Here is a 20,822-nt window from a genome sequence, read left to right on the forward strand (position 1 = left end):
AAAATAATAAAACTTAAATTTCAATCCAAATAACGAATAAATCATTCTCAAAGGCTTTTCTGATTCAATTCTTTATTTGGAGCTGCTTTGCCCTCTTTCGCACATAATATTCCTATTTCATTTGCTGCAGCCGTCTTTTAACAGACCACTCCATCAGCAACCTCTCCTTTTGGATCATCCTGTTTAATGCACCACACACAGCAGTTCGTGTTGTGAGATGAGAGCTTTGTTCCATCATCGATTTTGCCAAATGACACACACCTCCTCCTCGGAAATCATTGCCTTTTGTGGAGATAGAAGCATCTTTGTGAGACAGAATGGCATTTGTGTTTGTGCCAAAGTGAGCACAAAGAACACAAAATGAGAGAACCAGAGAAGGCAATAATTTCAAGAATAAAATCTTTTTAGTGAAGAAAAATTTGGCTTGAGGAGGCAGGGATTATAGAAAAGCAGTTTTGGAGAAGATGATGACACATGATGCGACCAGACAGAATGAATGACTCTGAGGATGAAAACAAGAAAAGACGATACGAAAAGATGGAAAAGTTAGCAAGCATGTGTCTTGCAGCTTGACATTGATATGAAAGAAGATAATCAACGGAAAACGAGGCACTACACCTTGCGAAGCAATTTGCACATTCGGAAAGCTCCACCTGGAAGAAGAAATGAAGCAACCTCGAAGAAATATTCTTGTCAAAGGAATTTATAAGAAAGAGAACGATGAACAAAGGAGAACCTTTCATTTGCAAAGAGATATGCCCAGGCGAGATTATTGAATGTTTATTTATTAAAAATGAAAATTACAACTTTGCATTAATATTTTTGTAATTGCTTTTTTCTCAATTTGCAAAAATTTTCACGAATCTATCCCATAGCAATATTTGTAGAAATAGGATTTTTTGTGTTCATCTTTTTTCGATACACATTAATTTAAATGGATATACCCCATCAATTAAAGTTGGACACTAGTATGTGTTTATTTCTTTGAATGGGTATTTGGTGAAAATTTTTTGTTAAAAAGAGATCCTCCATTTTATAATTTTGTCGCAAAGGAGCCAAACAGAAATTATTGAAATGATCTCAAAACATACAACTATCAATTCTGTAAACGTATTGGAGAGGGAGCATGGAAATTTACGACATACTTCTGGTTTTGTGACATTTTCAACATTTGAAGATGCTTACCGTTTTGCCAAAGCAAGGTCATTTGTATGGTTATTTTAATTGGAAGTAATCTTTCAAAATTATTTTTCCTATGTAAATGAATATTTTTTTATGATTGAAGTGCTTTGATGAATCAAATGTTCTTGAAAGTTTGTCTTGATTATAATTAGAAAATAAAATTAATTGATTTCTTTTGAAGATACAATCTTCTTCTCACCTGAACGGAGGAAAGAATATTGGAAAGCTCAAAATCTTAGGCTTGGAGCAACCATCCAAGAATTGATGTTTGCTGTTTTTAACTTGATTGCGAAGGAATATTCCATTTTGCTGTTATATTTTTTTCTTCAACAAAAAAACATTTTAATTTTCAGAAAATTGGAGCATATTCTTTCTGTAGAATACTATCCTGATAGCAGCATAGCATTTCTTCAGACAAACCTCATTACAAAAGATGACGGAAGGCTTATTGGATTCAAATTTCTGAGAGGAGACGGTTTTTTGTTCAAGCCGTTGCACATTAATTCGTTCGTGAATGCATTTCTGCTTAAATACGATGCAGAAAAGCTGTTGGAGCTATCAAACGAAGCGAATGAAAATGAATTGGCAGAGAAGTTTTCAGTATCCCTTGAGAAAGGCAAGCCAAATGAAAAGATAATAACACCAAAAGTTGACTTGATTCCGACCATGTTCAGAGGAGTGATGTATCTTGGGGTGGTTGAGTATCCACTCACACCACTGGGGCAACTTGTGTGTGATGGAGCATTATTATTATTATTCTTTTTTTTTTTTCATGATTCGAACAGAAATTGTTAAATTATTCTTATTGTTATGATAATTGCTTTCTTTTCTGTTTAATTGTTTATTTATTTTTATTAATTTTTTTTAACATTTTTTACATATTTTAAATATATTTTTTTAATTTCATTATATTTATTTGAATATTAACACATTTTGTATTTTCTCGTTCCTTCCAGGCCACAAACATCTCTTCTTCTCGCATAAGCAATCCATTTCTGTTCAAAAACGTGCCAATCTCTTTCTGCCTTCGCAATCTGAAGCAGAAAACAGACAGGCCGCTGGTTGAAATATCTCCCTCGACACACATATGCACTGCCACAAAAGTGTTTGAACACACTCAGAAACATCAGCCTTCCATTTCTTTGAATGCTTCTTCGGTTTCTTCTGTTTCTTCTCATTCTCCTCTTCCTTCTCCTCCTCCTCCTTCTTCTTCTTCTGTGTCATCTTCTAAATCATCTTCAATATCAACTGCAATATCATCTGAAAAAAGGCTGAAAGAAGAACATTCTTGTTCAGTTACAAAAGCAGATGTGAATATGAGCGATGAAAGAAACGATGATATTTCGGACTTAAAATCATCATCATTAAATTCATCTTCATCTTCTTCTTCCATTTCTGATGTTCAATGCTTTTCACCTAAATCATCATTGGAACAGACAAATCCATCTTCAGATTCTTCTTTTTCATTCTATTCTTCACCCTCCTCCTCCTCCTCCTCTTCTCCTTCTTCTCCTTCTCTTTCTTCTTCCTCTTCTTCTCCATCCAGCCGATGGCAGTACAAAAGCAAGCATTGTTGGAGAGACCCTTTTTTTTCTATCTCTCCTTCTTTCTCTGTTTCTGTGAATGCATTCACAATCTCCCCGGAATTAGCTGCATTTGCTCATATTGATTGCCAGAAATCAACATCTTCTTCTATTTCTTCTTCCTCTCCTTCCTCTTCTTCTTCTCTTTCTCTTTCTCCTTCTCCTTCTTCTTCTATGACTTCTTCTGATTCTTCTATTATAACTCCTTCATCATCATCATGTTCTTCTTCTTCTTCTTTCCCTTTGTCCATCAGATATTCCCACAAACGAGCATTCAACCAACAAAATAAACAGCCAAATGAATCAAAATTTCAATGCGATTTTTCGAAAGCAGCTGACAACAGATTTTGCTATGTGAGTTCAGCAAAACCACAAAAAACAGAAATTTCTGAAAGAAAAATAGAAAAAATTGAAGTTTTAAGTGAAAAATTGAAATTGAATGAAATTTTGACCGAAAAAGGCGAAAGGAACGAATTTGAGAAGGAACTGGAGCAAAGGCACCAGCAATTGCATGAACGTCAGCAGAATGCCTCAAAATCTTCTTTTTCGTCTTTTTCTTCTTTTTCTTCTTGTTCACCTCTGTCTCCATCATCATCATCGTCAACAACAACAACAACATCATCATCATCATCATCATCATCATCATCATCATCACTTTCTTCCTCTTCTTCCTCTTCTTCCTCTTCTTCATCCTCTTCATCCTCCTCCTCTTCTTCTTCTTCTCCTTCTCCATTTTCTTCTTCCACCTCATCAATTTCATCAAGTTCATCAATTTCATCCATCTCCATCTCAGCCAACAGCCTGCCTCCAACAGGAAGACAGATTCATTCCTTTTCTGCTTCTTCTGCCTCATCGAAGGAGAAAGACATTTCTCTCGTTGCCTGCAAAAACGCAGAAAAGGGAAAAAAAGACGAAAATCAACAAAATTTGACAAGTTGTCAAAAACAAAAGAAAAAAAGCAAGTTTGGCAAAAGTTTTTCTCCATCAACCTCAACTTCAATGCAATCACATCAGAATTCCAATGAATATCAAAATTTTAATGTTCAACAACAACATCAGAACAATCAACAATGTTATGGTTGCCATAATCTTCAGCATCATTCATTGAATCACTTTTCTCTCTCGCCTGCCTCTCAAACATTCACTCAGCCATCGTCTCAAACAGCTGTGCAGTTTGCTCATTCAAACACACAAAACTCTTCTGCTAATGTGAATTCATCATCATCTTCTTCTTCATTATCTTCTTCTTCTTCTTCTTCTTCTTCTTCTTCTTCTTCTTCGAAATCTTCGTCATCTTTTTCTTTGAATTCTTCTTCTTCAAATTCTTTTTCTTCTTCTTCTTCTTCATTTTCTTCTTCTTCTTCTCCAGCTTCCTATTCTTCTCTTTTTTCTGTGTATTCTCCAAATTCATCAACTTATAATTCAACAAGTCTTTTTTATTCCTCTTCTTCTTCCTCTTCTCCCTCCTCTGCCTCAACTTCATCATCTTCTCCTTCAATTAACCAACCTTTTCGTTTCCCTTCAAAACATCTGCCTTCAAATACACGCCATTCAAACAATCAGAACAGCAGTATCTTTCAAAACAATACAGAAAATGCATTTTTTCGTTCTCTTTCTTTGCCTCCTCCTCTTCCACCTCCATCACACAATAATCATCATATTCCTCTTCCTCACATACAACAACAGTTTTCTTCTTCAATTTCTTCTCCCTTGCCTTTTCCTCCTCCTCCTCCTCCTCCTCCTCCTCCTATTTCTTCCTCTTCCTCTTCCGCTTCCACTTGCAATCGTAATCTCACTCATAATCCATCAAACATCTTTCATTCAAAAGAAAAATGTTCTTCAAACAACATTCGTCTTTCGCTTGCTCCTCAGCCAATTTCTCATTGCTTGCCTTCATTTAACACCTTCTCAACAAACAGAAAAGAAGAAAATGAAACTAAAAAAACACATTTTGCACTTGATCGAAGTGAAAATGCTTGTTTGAAATTACCTCCTCCTCCACCACTTGTTCTTCCTTCATCATCATCATCATCTTCTTCTTCTTCTTCACCTTCTTTTTTCATTATGACTCAATCTAATCCTAATTCTCTTCCTCATCCTCCTCTTTCTTGTACTTCATTTGTGTCTTCCAATATAATCCAAAAAACTGATGTAGATAAGTCATTCAGCAAACAATCTGCTTGTTCTGATGAATTATCTGTTTCTTCATCAAATCCTTCTTCTTCCTCCTCTTCCTCTTCTTCTCTCTCTCTTTCTCATCACCAAAATATTTCACAACAAAATTCACATTTTCACGAGAATTGCAAAGGATCATTTGAACAGCCCAGACAACAAGATCTTCTTCCTTTCCTTTCAAAAGCAGACAACATTTTAAATGAAAATGCACTTAATTCAAAAGAACGTAAAGATGATTTAGATGAAAAGGGTGAATTCAATCCAGTAACCAACACAGATAAAATGTCAGATAGAACGACTGAAAAGGCAAAAGATTCTATTTCATTGTCTTCCTCCTCCTCCTTCTCGTTGGGATGCACCTCTCCTTTGTTTCGCAGCTGCTCTCCTTCCATTCACTCAGACAATTCTCATTTTCCTTCTTTTTCTTCATGTGACACAAATGAACCACTAACATTGTGTCACAACTCAGAAGATATTCAAAATGTTGACGGGAGTTTTTCTCTGCTTCACAATTCGTTTTATCCGCTTGAAATGTCTGCTGATGAAGATATGAAGGTTGATGCTATTTCTGTTTCATTATGTGATGTCTTTAATGATGATGATTGTGTTGCAGTTGATAGAACTGGTATTGTTGAAGGCATTTCAGATGCCAATGCAAATTACAATGCAAATCTCAATTATGATGATCTCCATTCTATTCCAAGCATTAATAATAGAACCGGATGTGGTTGTGATGGCTGTGTTCCATTGCATTCAATGATGAGTTTGCATTCAATAGATGAGCCGCTGAAATTGATTGTTGATGAAAATGAGGCGATGAAACAAGAATTGGATATTACTTTGACTCAACCTTCACAAGAATCATTGTGTTCTTCTCCACAAATATCTTCTTTTTCTTTGCCCGCTCAAAACTCTCCGTTGCTTTTATAGCATTGTCTTTTCCATTTTATTGTTTCGCATGTTTGAAACAGAAAACGAGAGTTATGTTTCGTTTTCTGAAAATCCCACTTTACAATGAATTTTTATGTTTTGTTTAGTCTTTTTATAATTTTCTTCATCATACGGACCATTTATGTATTTATATGCTTATCTATTTATTTACGCATATTTCTTTGATATTTATATATTTATTGCAATGTTCACTTTTGCTTATATAAACCATTTATATTCATGCTTTCCATGCTTGTTAAGTTTTTCCCATTTTCTATCCATTTGGAAGCCTTTCATTTTTTGGGAATTATTCCTATTCTTTTTTTATTATATTTTGTATATTATTACAAGTTATAATCAAGAGTGTATTTTTCATTTGAGTTATTTTTTGAAGTGTATTTACATCCTGTGAGTAGAGAATTGATGCCAATAAACTTATTCTTATCATTTTTTTTGGAGTGTTTTTGTTTTAATTCAATTTTTATATTTATTGTCAAGATTGTTGACTTATAAATCGTTTATAAATATCAACTTGACATTTTATATTGCTTATCAATTTTTAAGAGTTATAGAATGAATTTTTTAACTTCTTTATTATAAAAAAATAAAGAAGAAATTTGAATTTTTTGGTTTTTCCATTTTTGATTTTCTTGTTTTTCAATGATTTATAAAATATTTTCTTTGAATCTGCATACATTTGAAAGAGGAGTCATCCCCTCTTTAGTTTCACATTCATTTTAACATTTCTACAAATCATAATTAACTTAAAGTTTTCGTTTTGCCATTGTTATTTACACTATTCTGTCGATTAATGGAGTTATAAAATATTTTCAAATACAGCTTTATTATTTTTGTAAAACACTTGTCTTTCTTTTCATTCTTTTTTGAACATGTTGTTTTTGAAATCCAAAAAAGAGGAAATTTTAAAACTTAAATCAACAAATGTTTTTAGTCATTCAAACGCTATGCTTTCGTTCTATTGTATGTAAATGAATCGAAAAGAAATAACTCATCAATGTTTATAGAACGAATCATTCAAATCTTCCACTTTATAACTTCAACATTTACAGTAAAAAAACCAAATAATAATAAATTGAAAGAACATCAAAATACAAAAACATTACAAATATAAATGGAAAACATTTCCAATAAAATTTATATAAAAAAGCTAAAAACATTCAATAATATTTCAAAAATTCTACATGTCAAAAATTCAAACATATGAACACACAAATAAAAACAATACTATTCAACAAAATTATTTCACAAAAATTATAAAATAAAATCATTTAATAAGCATGAAAAGGAAAAACACTTTGAGCATTTCTTTTTTAAAAAAGTTAACAGAAAAACTCTATTAAATTAAGAAGATTTATTGTTTATTGCTGTGCCTCTGTTGCACATGTCGCTAAAAATAAAATATTTTCCAAAAAAGAAGTTAAAGCAAAAACGATAAATATATTACAAACCATTTCCCCCTTTCAAAGAAAGGATTAACGACACAATCACACCATAAATAGCAAGAGCTTCAGCAAAAATGAGCACAAGCATCATAGCAACAAAAACTTTTTGCTGCCTTCCAAATGCCCGTACTCCAGCATCTCCAGTAATGCCAATTGCAATTCCCGCAGCAAGACAACTTAATCCAACCGATATTCCACTCGAAAGATGGGCAAATGCCACAGGTAAGGGGTAAACATTTTTAAGTCCTAATGTTATGACTAGCGATACAATTAATCCATATAAGCCTAATACACCCGCAAGAATAGTGGGTAAAGAAGCTTTCATAACAAGCTGAGGGTGAGTTACACCCATCACAAGCATCCCAACTCCAGCCTTGGCAATTCCATAGCAAGATCCAAGATTTGCCAATCCAATCGAAACTGCTGCACCAATATAACCAAAAAATGTTGAATAAACCGGGCACAGCTCAGAAACAACAACTGTCATTTCGAAAAAAATATCTGATCTTGCCCATTTATTTTAAAATATTTTGTCTGTTTCTGCTTATTATCATCAACTCAAAAAGTGATTATTGTTTAAAATTATTAAAAATATCTATCTGAAATTGCACAAGTTTACAAGCATTGTTTATTTGTGCCTTTTTTTTTTTGTATTTGTCAACGATGACTGGATGAACGATATTTATGATTTGTAAAGTCCGATGCTTTCTTTATCTTATTTGATTATTTCATTCTAAAAGATCATAAAAATAAAGCTAACTGATTTATTAATGTATCTTTTTCAGGACGCATCTCGAATTAAAAATCGCTATGATTTTCACAAATAAAAATTATTAATCTTTTGAATGGACACTAAAAAACATTTCAAACATTTCTCAACATATAAAAGCGCGACACGCTGAAACTTATATAGTGGAAAATGAAAAAACTGTGTTGAAAAGATAAAGATGACCTTGAAAAACATAGATGAAAAATCATTATTTCAACAAGAAGACTAAATAAAACTACTGTAATGATTTTCCTCTCAAGATCTTATAACAATGAAGAAGATCAATTTATTTACATAAAATAGATAGCAAAAAATTGTTAGTGTCTAAATAAACAAGTTTGTGAGTTGCTCTCAAAAAAAAATTTGAAATTAAGAGAAGAAAAATATATATACACAAATGGAAAAGCTTCCAAAATTCCAACTGCATCATTCAAAGCAGCGAAAAGTATCACAAAAATTTGAAGTGTAATGTTAAGGTTGCAATATTCAACAAGCTTGGCTATTTCTTTGCAAAATCTATCGTTATCGTAAATAAATATGAAATAAATATTGAAAATTGCTCTTATAAATCAGCAAAAATATCAGTTGATGATGAGCTGGACGAAGAACAGTCATCGGCTGTTCCATCATCGAAATATGATGAAAACGAAGAGTTTTGTTCATTGGCATCCTTCTCTTCTTCTCGTCTCTTACGCTTTTTCTGTTTGCTATTCCTCTTGTCGGATTCCACAACCTCCGCTTTCATCAGCTCCATCAGTAGTTCTTCGTCTTCATCTTCCATTTGGTTCTGTCCCAACATCCACTTCTGCTTTCTCTGCCTTCGTGCCTTCTCCCTTTGCTCTGTTTCCCACTTTCTTTCAATCCACCAACGTGTATCAAGCTCGTCATCAATTAGCCTCGATGTTGATGAATCTTCATCGGACTCACTTGAATAATCATTTCCTTCATCCAAACCTCTTCCATTTTTCACCTTTTCGTTCAATTGCTTTCTCCTTCCACCATTCCTATTCCTTCTCATCTTTATCTCTTCTTTTTCTTTGTCTTCCCCAAAAGCTTTTCTCTTTATTCCGATATCCTCCCACTCCATCCAACCATTCAACTTTACTCGCAATCCACAGCTCTGGCAACTTTGTCTTCCAAATGGAACCATTTGAGGAAAAACTGCTCCACTAACAGTTATTTCTGACCAGTCATCAGATAAACAAAACATATCCATTGCACCGCATTCTTCAAGTATCATTCGAATACCGTCCATCCTTTCACAGTCGACGCACACCATTAAATCCTCTTTTGCTAATGAATCATCCGCAGTTTGTCCTGAATTTTCCTTTTCTTCAAGCTTGATATCCGCTTGAGATGATGATTTGCTTTTTTTCTCGCCCATGAAAATGCTTCCATTTTCATGTTGTTTTTCGTTCCCTTCATTCTGTTGTTGCATTGGTAGAGCAATGGATGTTGAGAAATTCATTCCAACGTTATGTGTCTTTGTTGTTGTCCTTTTCAATGTTGGAACTTTTATCATTGTTTTTTGTATCGCATCCCCATTGTTGAATTCATCATTTCGATCATTCAATATTTCTCCTCTATTTCTTGTCTCAAAAGTATCTGCATCAGACCAGTTTGTAGTTGTTGCTGATCGAAAACTCTCAAATCCAAAATCGTCATTGCGATCATCATAATCATCACCATATTCGGTTGCTCTTTTCTCGCATCCGTCCACCCGAGTTATGAATCTATTCAAATTGCGATCTTCTCCAAGAACTTCATTTTTGCTTTCTTTTGTTGTTTGCTTCTCTTCTGAATAAGACTCAACTGTTGTTTCTTTGACTTCATTGTTTGTGCCAACGGGAAGATTGTGCTCGTCTTTTTCTTTTGAACTATTAATCGTATTAATTGCAGTACAACTGTTAAACGCCGCTGAGTTTCCTGTTATTCTTCCGCTTTCATTTTGGCTATCTGACTGTGATGGATGTTCTGCTTCTTTTCCAGACAATTGAGAAACTGAAAGATCATATTCATCTGTTTCCTCTTGAAATCTCTTTGATTCGATAATGTTTGAACTATCTTGTTGCCTGTGTATTGTGTTTGGCGAATAGAATGATGAAGTTGTTGACTCGCTCTCATCAAGCTTCAAAGATGCTTTTGATTTGATGTTTTGATTATCAAACAGACTTTCTTGGTGTGAACCAATTGTATCTGTTGAAAAGCATTTTATCCATTGTAAGTCTTCAAACACTCCCCTTTTCCCACCTGGAAGGATTGCAACAGATTCATAATTGTTCAATGCAGTTGCATCCATTTCATTGCTGTCACTTGGACATTGCATTTCTTCTGCCTCTAAATCAATGTCAGCCACTTTTTCGTTTGAAGCTTCGCAATTTTGCAATTCTTCATTTCTTTGCTCAATATGCTCCTGTTGCTGCAAATTATATAGTTGTGCTTCCTCTTCACCTTTCTTTCCAGGAGTCGCAATCATTTCTTCGCTCTGACTCGACTGTATGAAAAAGCCATCTTCATTCCCATCACAATTTCTCCACAAATTTTCGCTGTGCGAACATTCGTTCAGATGCTCAGCAGATTCACTAAGATGCTTGTTTTGCTGCTTTTGCTTTAGCTTTTCCGTTTCCATATATCCGTCAGTCACTGCTTTGCTGATTTCACAAAAAGACTTCTGATGAATGCTCGCATTTTCCTCTGGAAATGACGCATCATTTTCACTCTCCTCGCTGGTGTGAAGGGCTGGTGTCAAAGGGGCAGAGCCTGTTGATAGGATTAATGCTTGGCCCGAACCAACCATCTTTCGTGAAGCAAGCAGAGGAACAGATAGATGAGTTTTTGTTGATGGGCGCGAATAAGAAAGAGAGGAAGATGTTTGTGAGTGTGGAGACAAGATAGCATTCGAAAACGAAGAAGAAATTGAAGATGAGAATCGACGAATAAGATGTGTATGTGATTGCTGTGAATAACCTAAAGATGTTGCAGGCGTGATAGATGGGAAGGATGCCTCAGAGTTATCTTGGAGTGACTGTGTGGATTCCGCCATCAACGTATCCAAATCATTCGATGAATCATCACGCGAATCATTGCTCAAAATTCCAAATGACCTGATATCTCTTCTTCTGTTTTCTCTCTTCTTCCTCCATTTTCGATGTAATTTTTCTCTTTCTGCTTGTTCCATCCTCCACTGCTTCCATCTCGCAGTCCTTGCTAAATCAAGAACTTCCCATTCAGTATTGTCAACTGAATCATCAACTGGTATGCAGCCAACAAAGATGCACGAGACTTCAGCTATCTTCTGAAGTAGATGAACCATCTTCATTATTTCTGGCATTTGAAACTGTGTTTTTGCTGGATAAAGCCATTGAGCTGCTCGAAAGGCTGGCCTTGTTGCATGTCTCTTGTGTGAGTGACTGAGCAGACTAAGTGTCGTGTTGTTCATAAACCAATTGATATTGCTTGCAATATTATCCTTTTTGTCTTTGGGCAAACGAGCAATTTCTGGGTTGGAAGATGAAAATGCGGATGATGAAACATTACGTTCATTTTTCCGTTTCATTCCTTTAAGTTCATCTTCAAAAGAAGTTTGAACGTGTCCAGTGAAAAATGATCTGCTGTGTGCAATTGCAGAGTAACTCAGCTCTGCTTTTGGATGCTTTTCCAGTAAAATTATAGGTTTTGAAGCACTAAGATCGTTTGTTGAGCCAATTCTATCTTTTATTTCCTGTTCTTCTTTTAAAGCGCAAGTCCAATTCTCTCTTTCCTTTGACAGTTTCTGCTTGTTGTTCTTCCTCTCCTTTCTTGTTATTCTTTTCAACCATTTACCAGCTTCTTCAGAAAGCGCAATGATGGCGTCTTCGTCGCCTCGTTCTCTGATGATAATGAAAGGATTTACAAAAAGGACAGATTCAAAGATGCTCTCGATCAGTTCACATTCGCTCACAAGACCCCACGCAAACTGGGACGAAGGTGTGTTTGATGTGGTAAATAAAGTGCCATCAAGCGAGAAAATGGGAGGTTTAAATGCAAATGATGTGGTGGAAGAAAAAGAACCAGAAGAAAAGCACGCATATGATGAACTTGTTTGAAATGGCAGAACAGACATCGAAGAGCCAGAAGGGTTTTTCTTGTTGATTTCATAAGCCAATGAAGAAGAAGAACGCAAAGACGATGTTTTGTTGCGGCGCTTCCCAACAATTGAGTGAAAATAGTTGTTTTGTGTTGAATCCTCTTCAGTAGCACCTTTGTTAGAATTGCTTCTGTTTGCTTGTTGCTGTTGTGAATACCGTCTCAGTTTAATCTTAACCAGTTCTTTTTCCTCATTCAAAAATGTTGCGACATATTGATTATCTTCCTTCAGCAGCTCCAGCAGGCACTTTAGAACTTCTGCTTTGCATGCAGAATACCACTCTTCTGTCCATCGTCTATGTAACCCCTTTGAAAAGTACGTATCAAATCTAGCATCACCTGACTCAGGTGCATTGGCATTTATTGAATTTAAAAGAGAAGAGTGGATGGATGTTGAGGCATTAGAAGGAAGTGTATTTGATTGAGATGTGGATGAAGATGTTGCAGAAGATCTGTCATTGTTTTGGATAGGTGGAAGGAAAGACTGATTAAGCAAGGCAGGAGAAGGAGAAGGTTGAGGAGAAGGAGAAAGGTCCAGTATGCGTGGTGGAACAGAAAGTGGCAACGCAAACTGTGGAATGGGCTGAGCAATTGATGAAGGATGCAGAGTGCTTGAAGAGTTGGATTCACCATTGAAAGAGCTGAAAAGAGGATTCGAGGTGTTTACTGAAAATGCTGAGTGATTTTGAGTCTGTTCGTTTGAAGGTGATGGTTTGTATGTGAGTAACATCGCTAGATTTGAAGCAACTGTTGGTGACAATAGCACGATAAAAGCAGGAAACATAGGAAACACATAGCTCATCATGTTGACTATGATTCCTCCTTCCAATGCAGACAGAATGATGCATTCTTTTGCATTCCACATCAATTGTAGTTGTGTTTCATTCAACTCGCATTCTTTGCTGCTCTTCGTTTGCAGTTGAGATACACTCATTGTTGGTTTTTTATCAGAATTATTTCCAGCTGATTTCTCACCTTTAACTTGCCTTTCCACATCTTCTCCTACTCCTCTTTTAGTGCAATTTTCTCTGCTTTGAGAGTCATTTTCATCGCACTCATCGTGTTCGCTTTTGAGAACCATTGCCCACTCCTCCACTTTTGCACTCATACCCTTCACTATAATCTGATTTACAAGTCCCAGAATCGACAGTTGTGAGATCAGAGTTGAGGAAATAAAGCCTTGAATCAGCTGTGTGGATGAACGTGGACGAACAGCAACATATGGCATGGATAACGGGAAAGAGTCGCAGGAGGCACTTGATGACGAAGCCAGGTACTTTTCAGAACATGATGGACAAGATGGTTGAGAAGGACACAGAGAAGCAGCATCCAGAGACTGGGCATTCTGAATAGTACAGGAATCTTTGCCGTTTCGAAATAAAAAGTCAATAACTGTTTGCTTTGTGCATGTCTCTGGAAACACTCGTTCTTCACTGTCCAAAAACGAAGAGTTGTGTTGTGAATATAATGATGCAGTTTGCGTATGTGGAACAAGCTGAATGCTCTGCTGGAAAGGTGATGGAGTACCCGGAGTCATCCCAATTTGCGAAAAAGAGGAGATGGCATTCATAACCATGGCTTGGGTGTTAAGCATGTGGAATGAAAAAAGTGTAGCAAGTGGTGTAATGGGATTTTTGGAGGTTTGCCGGAATAACTGCCTGCTTTGAGCTTGCTGAGCACTTATCATTTGATGGTTTGTTTTTTCTGCATTGTTTTTAGGGACCATATCATAATTGATATTTGCGTTCAATCTGTTTTCTTCGCTTTCATTACCATTGCTTTCAAGCATAACTGAAGTCATTCCTTGCGTATCATTCTCAATTGAATAATCTCTTTCTCCTTTTTCTTCAGCATTCAAATCTTCGCTTCCAGCATATCCATTTTGCATTTTACACTGCTTAGTGTTTCTATCATATGAATTTCCTTGAAATAGTCTGATAAGAGACCGAGTTGGCCCGTACTGTGGAATAGCAGAAGAAGATGCTGATGATGAAGGATTGTTGAAGTCAAATCCCAACCCCATCGATTCAATCTGCATTGATGGATCTAAAGCTGATGTTGACTGTATCACAGAAAGCGAGGCATTTGGCAGTAGTAATGCAACGGTTGATGCATATCTTGCTGTGATAGGAGAGAAAAGCAAAGTTGATTCTGAGTTCAACACAACGCTGTTGCTACTTCCCCCACCAGAGCCGAAAACAGACTTGTGGAAGAGGTGGGAAGCAGGCGAGGAAGGTGTGATAGGAGGGGTTGATGAAGATTGGGAGCGAGATGAGCAGCTTGATGGGGAAGTGAGTGGAGTCAGTTGAGCCTGAGAAGAGCGTGTGGAATGAGAAAGAGAAGTGTAAGTGTAGTGAGAGGAGGACGATGTAATGGCAGAGCTTGACGATGAAAGTGCAGCAGAAACAGTGACTGCTTTACTTGAAACAGAGGCAGATGGAGATAAAGGCAGTGATGAGTATGAAACAGGAGATAGCGGAAAGAATGCAGAAGATGAAAAGGACTTCGCTTTTGGTGACGAAGAAGCAATGGTAGGTGTGCAGAAAAACATCTGTGACTGTTTGGTGAGCAGAGTGCGCGATGGGAAAAGCAATGATGTTTTCATTGGGGAGCGGGTGGATGTAGGTGATGACGCAAATGGCGAAGATGGAGTGAAAGAGCTTATTTGAGATAAAGTACAGCCATGCAAAGAGTGTGGAGAGGAAGAGGAGGATAAAGCGCCACGTGGAGAACGAGAGGGCACAAGTAAATGATCAATTTTCTGAATTTCTGGTGAGTGGGATGGTGTAACAGAGCAAGAGGAAATGCACGGTGACTGGGAAGGAGAATGAGAGGGCGTTGAAGAGATGGTGATTGGTTGCGTTGTAGTTGTAGTCGCAACTTCGGAATTTGATGATGCTGATGCTGATGCTGATGTTGATGTTGAAGAAGAAGTGGAAGTAGAAGTGTAGTGATAGCCAGAAGAAGAGGATGATACTTGTTTATGCTCGCCATTTCCTTCTTCATCTCTTTCTTCATCGACTTCCTGAATTACTCCGATCATTGTGAGATCTCTTTCTTTGAGCAGATCCTCCTCCATCTCCATCAGTTCAGGAATTTCCTCCTGTTCTTCTCCATTCACAAACATTCTTTCATATTCTCTTTCCTCCTCTCTGTTTCCGCTTTCATCAAGCTGAGCATTTGATAGTCTCTTCTGACTCTCCCCATTTGTTTGTCCTTGCATCTGTGCTGTGATTGATTCTAATTTGGATATCTGGCTATCATCAAAAGATTCTGTCTGTTCTGTTGATGCAATATCTTCAAAGCGAATGGGAAAGAGTAATTCACGTTTGGATCCTTCACTGCACTCTGACCTGCTTCTCGCTGAATGTTCGCTGATCGCACCTTCTCTTTCAGATACACTGCAGCTCCCTCTTTCTCGTTCTTCAAATGAGAAAGGCGAATCTTTGTATCTAACACTTTCTCTTTCACTAGCTTCATTTGGTTTTCTTCCTATTCCTCGTTCTTGTTCTTGCTCCTCTCCTTCAGCAACTGTTGCCTCATATCCCCATTCCTTCTTCTGGTTTTCTCTAATCTTCTGCATCTCTGCCAGTGCAGCTTCCATTAACTCTTCTTTCTCTCTTTCTCTTTCTCTCTCCAACATTTCTTCCTTCTCTCTTTCTGCTGCCTCCTTCTGCTTCTCCTCAATAATTATTGAAATTACCGGATTTGCCCACCACACTCCATTCAACAACCTGGTCAGGTTGTAGAACAGAACAGAAAGAAGAGACAAAGGAGAACGTGTTGATTCAGGGTCATTGCCTTTGGGTTGAAGATCAGACGGAATAGAAAGTGTCTGTGAAGAAGAAGAGAAAATTGGATATTTCAAAGGAACTTCGTGAGATTCAAGCTGTGTGTTAGAAAAACAACTGTCATTGCCATTATGAATGTTCTCATTTTTTGCATTGTTTTTACTGTTGTTTGAGCTTCGAGTATTTTCATAGTTTTTATTTCCATTCTTTTTTGTATCTTTCTTTTTCAGTTGATTTTTGTCTTTTTGCTTGGAAATAGAAGTTCTTTCACTCATTTCTGCAACCTCTCTGTATTTTGCAGATCGAAGCAAGAACGAGAAAAGCAGAGGAGAAGAACGAAGAAGATCGCGAATGGAGCAGAAAAGGAAAGGAAAAGAAGGATGGATTGGTGTTAGATAAGAAAGGAGAGGAATGGTTGCAGAGAGCATTGAATAGGATAAGCCCAATGGAATTGTCTCTGTGAAGAAAAAACGCACAGTTGAATAGAAAATTTAAATAATGAAATAAAATCATAAAAATAACGTAAATACAAAATAATTGTAAAAAAGCAATAAGTGTTTATAATTTAAATAAAAACTTCCTATTTGAACGATTCCCAAAACGCATTCATACCATTTATCTGAGGTGCAATGATTGACAGTGCTTCGCATGCAATTCTGAGTCTTGTGAGTGGATTTGTCTCAACATTTGTGTCTGCTGCAACATGCTTCTCAATCGACGATAAGAGAATGTCATCATGCAAGCAAGCATTGACAATGCGGTTCATGCTACGCTCAGCCAGAAAAAGGCCAGCTCTACCGTTAAACAGGGCATCAAGATGAGACTCCGTTAGTTTCTGTTCAGACAACTTTTGGCGAGTGCTGGAAGATAAATGCGGTAGAAAAGAAGAGTGTGAAAGTTCTTGCTCTTGAGCTAAAATGATTTCTGTATCGTAATTTTGGTTCATCATCTTGTCTTGTGAAAGACCGTCTTTTGCTGTTTTATCAATAAGATTGGAGTTGCCATTGATTAGCCCCTCTTTTAAACGAGTGCCTTCTGCTTGAGGGCAATGTGTTACCGAATGAGATGTTTCCAGTGCAGATGAAGACAAAACAATTGGTAAATCTGAAAACAGTTCATCGTGCAGTTTATTTGTGTGTTTGTGTTTGTTCTTTGCATTCAGTTTTTCTGATGATAAATGCAAAGAAATGCACTCTTCTTCTTTTGAATTTGTTTGCTGGATTTTTATTTGTTTGTCCTTCTTTTCTTCATTCTCCAAATTATCATCGTTTTCTCTTTCCTCAGCATCATCACTCTCATCACCTTCTTCCTCGTCAGATGTTTCCTCCTCCTCTCCAAAATCTCCTTCATCCATCCAAAACAGATACCTGTGATGCCTTCTCCACTGTTCATGACTCAAATACTTCTCGATTGTTCTTTCTCCTCTTCCAACCATCTCAATCAGAACTGTCACACAACTACACACATCTTTCAAGTTTCCTTCCTCCTCATCTTCACCTTCATCTCCTTTCCCGTTTCCTTCTTCTTCCTCTTCTTCTTTACCATCATCTTTCTCTTTCTCTTTTCCTTTCCCTTCTTTCCCTTCCTTTCTCGTATCCTTTTTCTTTCTCTCGTCCTCTGTCTTCATCCTCTTCAGTCTCCGCATTCTCCTCACCCTCTTTGGCTTTATATCATCCGATCTTTTAGCTTTCGGCTTCTTCTTCTTTGTATCTCCTTTCAGCGCTTTTTGCATCTTCTGCAAATACGCCCACACCATCGCCATCCGCTCCTTCTGACTGAATGTGCCGCCTTTCGTTCCTTTCAAGATGAGCAGCAGAATGCTGTCAGCAGAAATGCTCTCGAAATAGAATCGGAACGAGTTGAACAGCAAGTCATCGTCAATCGCACCTTTCCTGGCAATGCATTCGAGAATGTAGAGAGACAGCGACAATGGTGAAGGGAGAGAAAGGGATGAGGGAATTGTCAATGAAGATGTGGAAGGAAGGAAAGATGGAATGTCTTTGGGGAAGTTTGCAGATGGAAAAGAGGAGGAGGAAGAGGAGGTGCCAGTCGCAGCAGGTTTGCTAACAGACTGTTCGAATGGGATCGGAGAGAAGAGCATTGGTGGTGGGGGAGAGTCAGGTTTGTGTTCAGTTGCATCAAGAGAAGACGTTGATGTCAAAGAGGAAGGGATTTTTAAACTTAAAGGCTGATGTGTTGTGTTCGTATCAGCATAAGAAACATCAACATTTGGAGCGAGAGGAAAAGCACTTTCAGCTTTCATTTCAACTGACACACAGCTAAAGAATGGGAGGATGTTGAGAAGCGAGGCCAAAGGGAATGAAAGCTGAGGAGAAGTCACAAGGGCAGGTAAGTTAGTGAATGAGAGATAATGAGATTTTGGTGAACGGGGCGAAACTGCACCAGAAAGTGAAAGAGAAGTTGAAGTCGACAGAAAAGAGGGAGAAGATGGATGGATGATGTTTGCAGCAGGAGATGTGGAGGAAAAAGACATTGCAGAGGAAGATGAAGATGAAGAGGTGGAGGAGGATGAAGATGATGAAACCAACGATGCACCAGCTGAGTGGTTGTTTTGTTGTATTTGTGGAGTTGTATAGAATGTGAATGTGCGAGAAAGTGTTCGCCTTGTGAGAATATGTTCCTGATAAGATGGAGAAGACGGAATAATTAAGCCAACTGATGATGAGGATGATGATGATGATGATGATGATGATGATACATTTGCAGAGACAGGAATTAATGGGGTTGGCAGAGCAGCAGCCGATACTAACCTGAAAGCAGATGGAGCAATGGACAAAGCAGCAGATGAGGCAATTGAAGGAAAGGCAGCTGAGCATTGATTAGCGTGTTCTCTTTTTTCAAACTGTAGCTGTCTGGTTTGATAGGCAACATGTGCAGGGAAAGGGACTGAAGTGCTTCGAGGTCTGCTGATGCTGCCGAATGCGCGAGGTGTCAGAAAAGATGAAGGAGATGATGGAACAGGCGATGGAGGAGCAGGAGACGAAGGAGCAGGGGAAGTCGGAGTTGAAGAAGGAATTGACAACGGGCCTGAAACATAGCCAGCCCCAAAGGTAGACGAAGATGGAGTCAAGTTTGATATGAGATTTGCGTTTGACAGGTGTGATGCAGAAGCCACTTCGGATATTCCAGGCGAGTTGGGCTCAGAATATTGACTGAGGCTGCTTTCAGAGGCAGTCAGCTTGCGAGCACATTCGTCGTTGCGTTGCTCGTCAAACGGAGCAGACAAAGAAGGTAGACAGAACTCAGATGCACTGGAAAAGCGATGCTGGCCAAACTCGACGCTGACTGGCGAGACGGGTTCGTTCCGTTTGGATGCATCTTCTCTCAGTGCGTTGCTCAAAGAAAAGCTAATTGCAGCGTTTGTGCCTCCTTCTTTCCTTTTCTCTTTCTCTTTCTCTTTCTCTTCTGAGTCTTTCTCTCGCATCTGCCCGAAGTTTCGCACTGAGTTCGCTGTGACTGCACCAAATGCGCTGTTTCTGTTGTCTGCAAAACGAGCATTTGAGGGTGGGTCATCCAAAATGAGTCCTATTCGCGGTGATGATAAGCTTTCAGTGATGAATTTGGAAGGAGTTGAGGTTGAGTTCTGAATGGGGCGGGGAGGAGAGAGGAAAGGAAGGAGCACAGAATGCGAGGTGTATGTGGGGTGTTTCAGGGAGGGGTTGTTGGTTGAGGAGGAGGAGGAGGATGAAGAAGGGATTTGAATGCTTGGAGATGGATGTTTGGGAAGTGGAGAAAGAGGCAGAGGAAGTGGAAGTGGAAGAGGAGGATGTGAATTATGTCCTTTCTTTTGTGCCTCAGAAAATGACACAGTCGTTGGCAATGCTGCTGTTGAGAGAGCAGAAGATGAAGAAGAAGATGTCGATGATGAAGATGATGAAGATGAAGAAGATGAAGAAAAAGTGGAGGACGAAGATGAAATCACTGGGAGTGGAGAGATGCTAATCAGCGGTTTCAGAGGAAACAGCAAATCGTCTATGTTTTTTGGCAGCCCGCACATTTTCTTGACCAAATTGATGAGCACGTCAACCACGTCCATCTCGCAAAGCGCTTCAGTCTGTGCAATTGTTGCCTCTTTGACGATGGCGTAGAGGAGGTAGAGGGCAGATACACTCACTTGGATGTCGAGGGAGTGGGAGAAAGAGAGGAGCTGCTTGATCAGACGGGTGGGAAGGAGATGGTGGGGTGGGGCGAGCAGAGTGAAGGGGGAAGAAGAGGAGGAGGAAGAGGAAGAGGAAGAGGAAGAAGATGTAAAAGAAGATGATGATGATGAAATAATTGGAAGATTATTAGCAGGAGAAGAAGAAGAAAACTGATGAGGTGAAATGTCTTTGTTGGATGGAGAATTAGATGAAGAGCATGAAGGTTGTTGGGGTGTTGGCTGGCTATAAACAGGAAAAGCTGCATAATTGCTGTTTATGCCATTGGTGTTGGTGTTTATGTTATGAATGAGGGTGTTATTGGTGATGGTGTTACTGGTGATTGCGTTGGTGTTACTGGAGGTGATAGAAGGTGAGTTGTTTGAAGAAGAAGGTTGAAATGAAGAAGAAGAAGAAGAAGAAGAAGAAGATGCTAATGCTGATGATGATGATGATGATGATGATGATGATGATGATGATGATGATGATGATGAAGTTGTTGAAGAAGGAAGAGGAAGATCAAGGCGAAGAGAAGAAGACGAAGAAGAACATATTCCTTCTTCTCCTTCTCTTTGTGGAGAACACGAAGAAGGCGGAAGCAAAGTGTTTGGATGAAGAGGAAGATCAACGTCTTCGTCGCTGATGGG

The 20,822-nt window shown here is 38.1% G+C and overlaps 3 protein-coding genes across 3 annotated transcripts in view; 1 reads left to right on the forward strand and 2 right to left on the reverse strand.

Annotated features, from left to right (window-relative positions):
• Positions 1-1,177: 1,177 nt before the first annotated feature.
• On the forward strand, positions 1,178-5,870 carry MONOS_11124 (uncharacterized protein; the record flags this gene model as incomplete). The annotated part of the gene is made up of 4 exons (XM_067863630.1): positions 1,178-1,214; positions 1,364-1,448; positions 1,536-1,911; positions 2,139-5,870. 4 exons carry the CDS (start codon positions 1,178-1,180, stop codon positions 5,868-5,870), a joined length of 4,230 nt encoding a protein of 1,409 aa, XP_067718782.1.
• Positions 5,871-6,791: 921 nt separating this feature from the next.
• MONOS_11125 (putative vacuolar ATP synthase) lies at positions 6,792-7,848 on the reverse strand. The gene is made up of 2 exons (XM_067863631.1): positions 7,340-7,848; positions 6,792-7,278 (listed from the first exon to the last, which is right to left on the reverse strand). The coding sequence occupies exons 1-2, from the start codon at positions 7,818-7,820 to the stop codon at positions 7,250-7,252; spliced, it is 510 nt and encodes a 169-aa protein (XP_067718783.1). The 5' UTR covers positions 7,821-7,848; the 3' UTR covers positions 6,792-7,249.
• A 247-nt stretch (positions 7,849-8,095) lies between these two features.
• MONOS_11126 (uncharacterized protein) overlaps positions 8,096-20,822 on the reverse strand; it is a 20,998-nt gene continuing 8,271 nt past the window's right edge. The window contains exons 7-8 of the mRNA XM_067863632.1: positions 16,631-20,822; positions 8,096-16,475 (exon numbers count right to left, since the gene is read on the reverse strand). The exon at positions 16,631-20,822 is cut by the window's right edge and continues 5,449 nt beyond it. Coding sequence (XP_067718784.1) covers positions 8,665-16,475; positions 16,631-20,822 — 12,003 coding nt within the window. The 3' untranslated portion in view covers positions 8,096-8,664. The remainder of the gene's footprint in view (positions 16,476-16,630) is intronic.

This window comes from Monocercomonoides exilis, assembly GCF_001643675.1.
Source record: "Monocercomonoides exilis strain PA203 chromosome Unknown scaffold72-133335, whole genome shotgun sequence".
Taxonomy (NCBI): domain Eukaryota; phylum Preaxostyla; order Oxymonadida; family Polymastigidae; genus Monocercomonoides; species Monocercomonoides exilis.

Excerpts from the sequence above, each read along its gene's own strand:
- MONOS_11125 (XM_067863631.1), bottom strand. The coding sequence starts at position 7,820 with ATGACAGTTGTTGTTTCTGAGCTGTGCCCGGTTTATTCAACATTTTTT. Across the intron at positions 7,279-7,339 it reads TTCTTTGAAAGGGGGAAATG|CGACATGTGCAACAGAGGCA; the intron begins GTTTGTAATATA and ends TTTTATTTTTAG.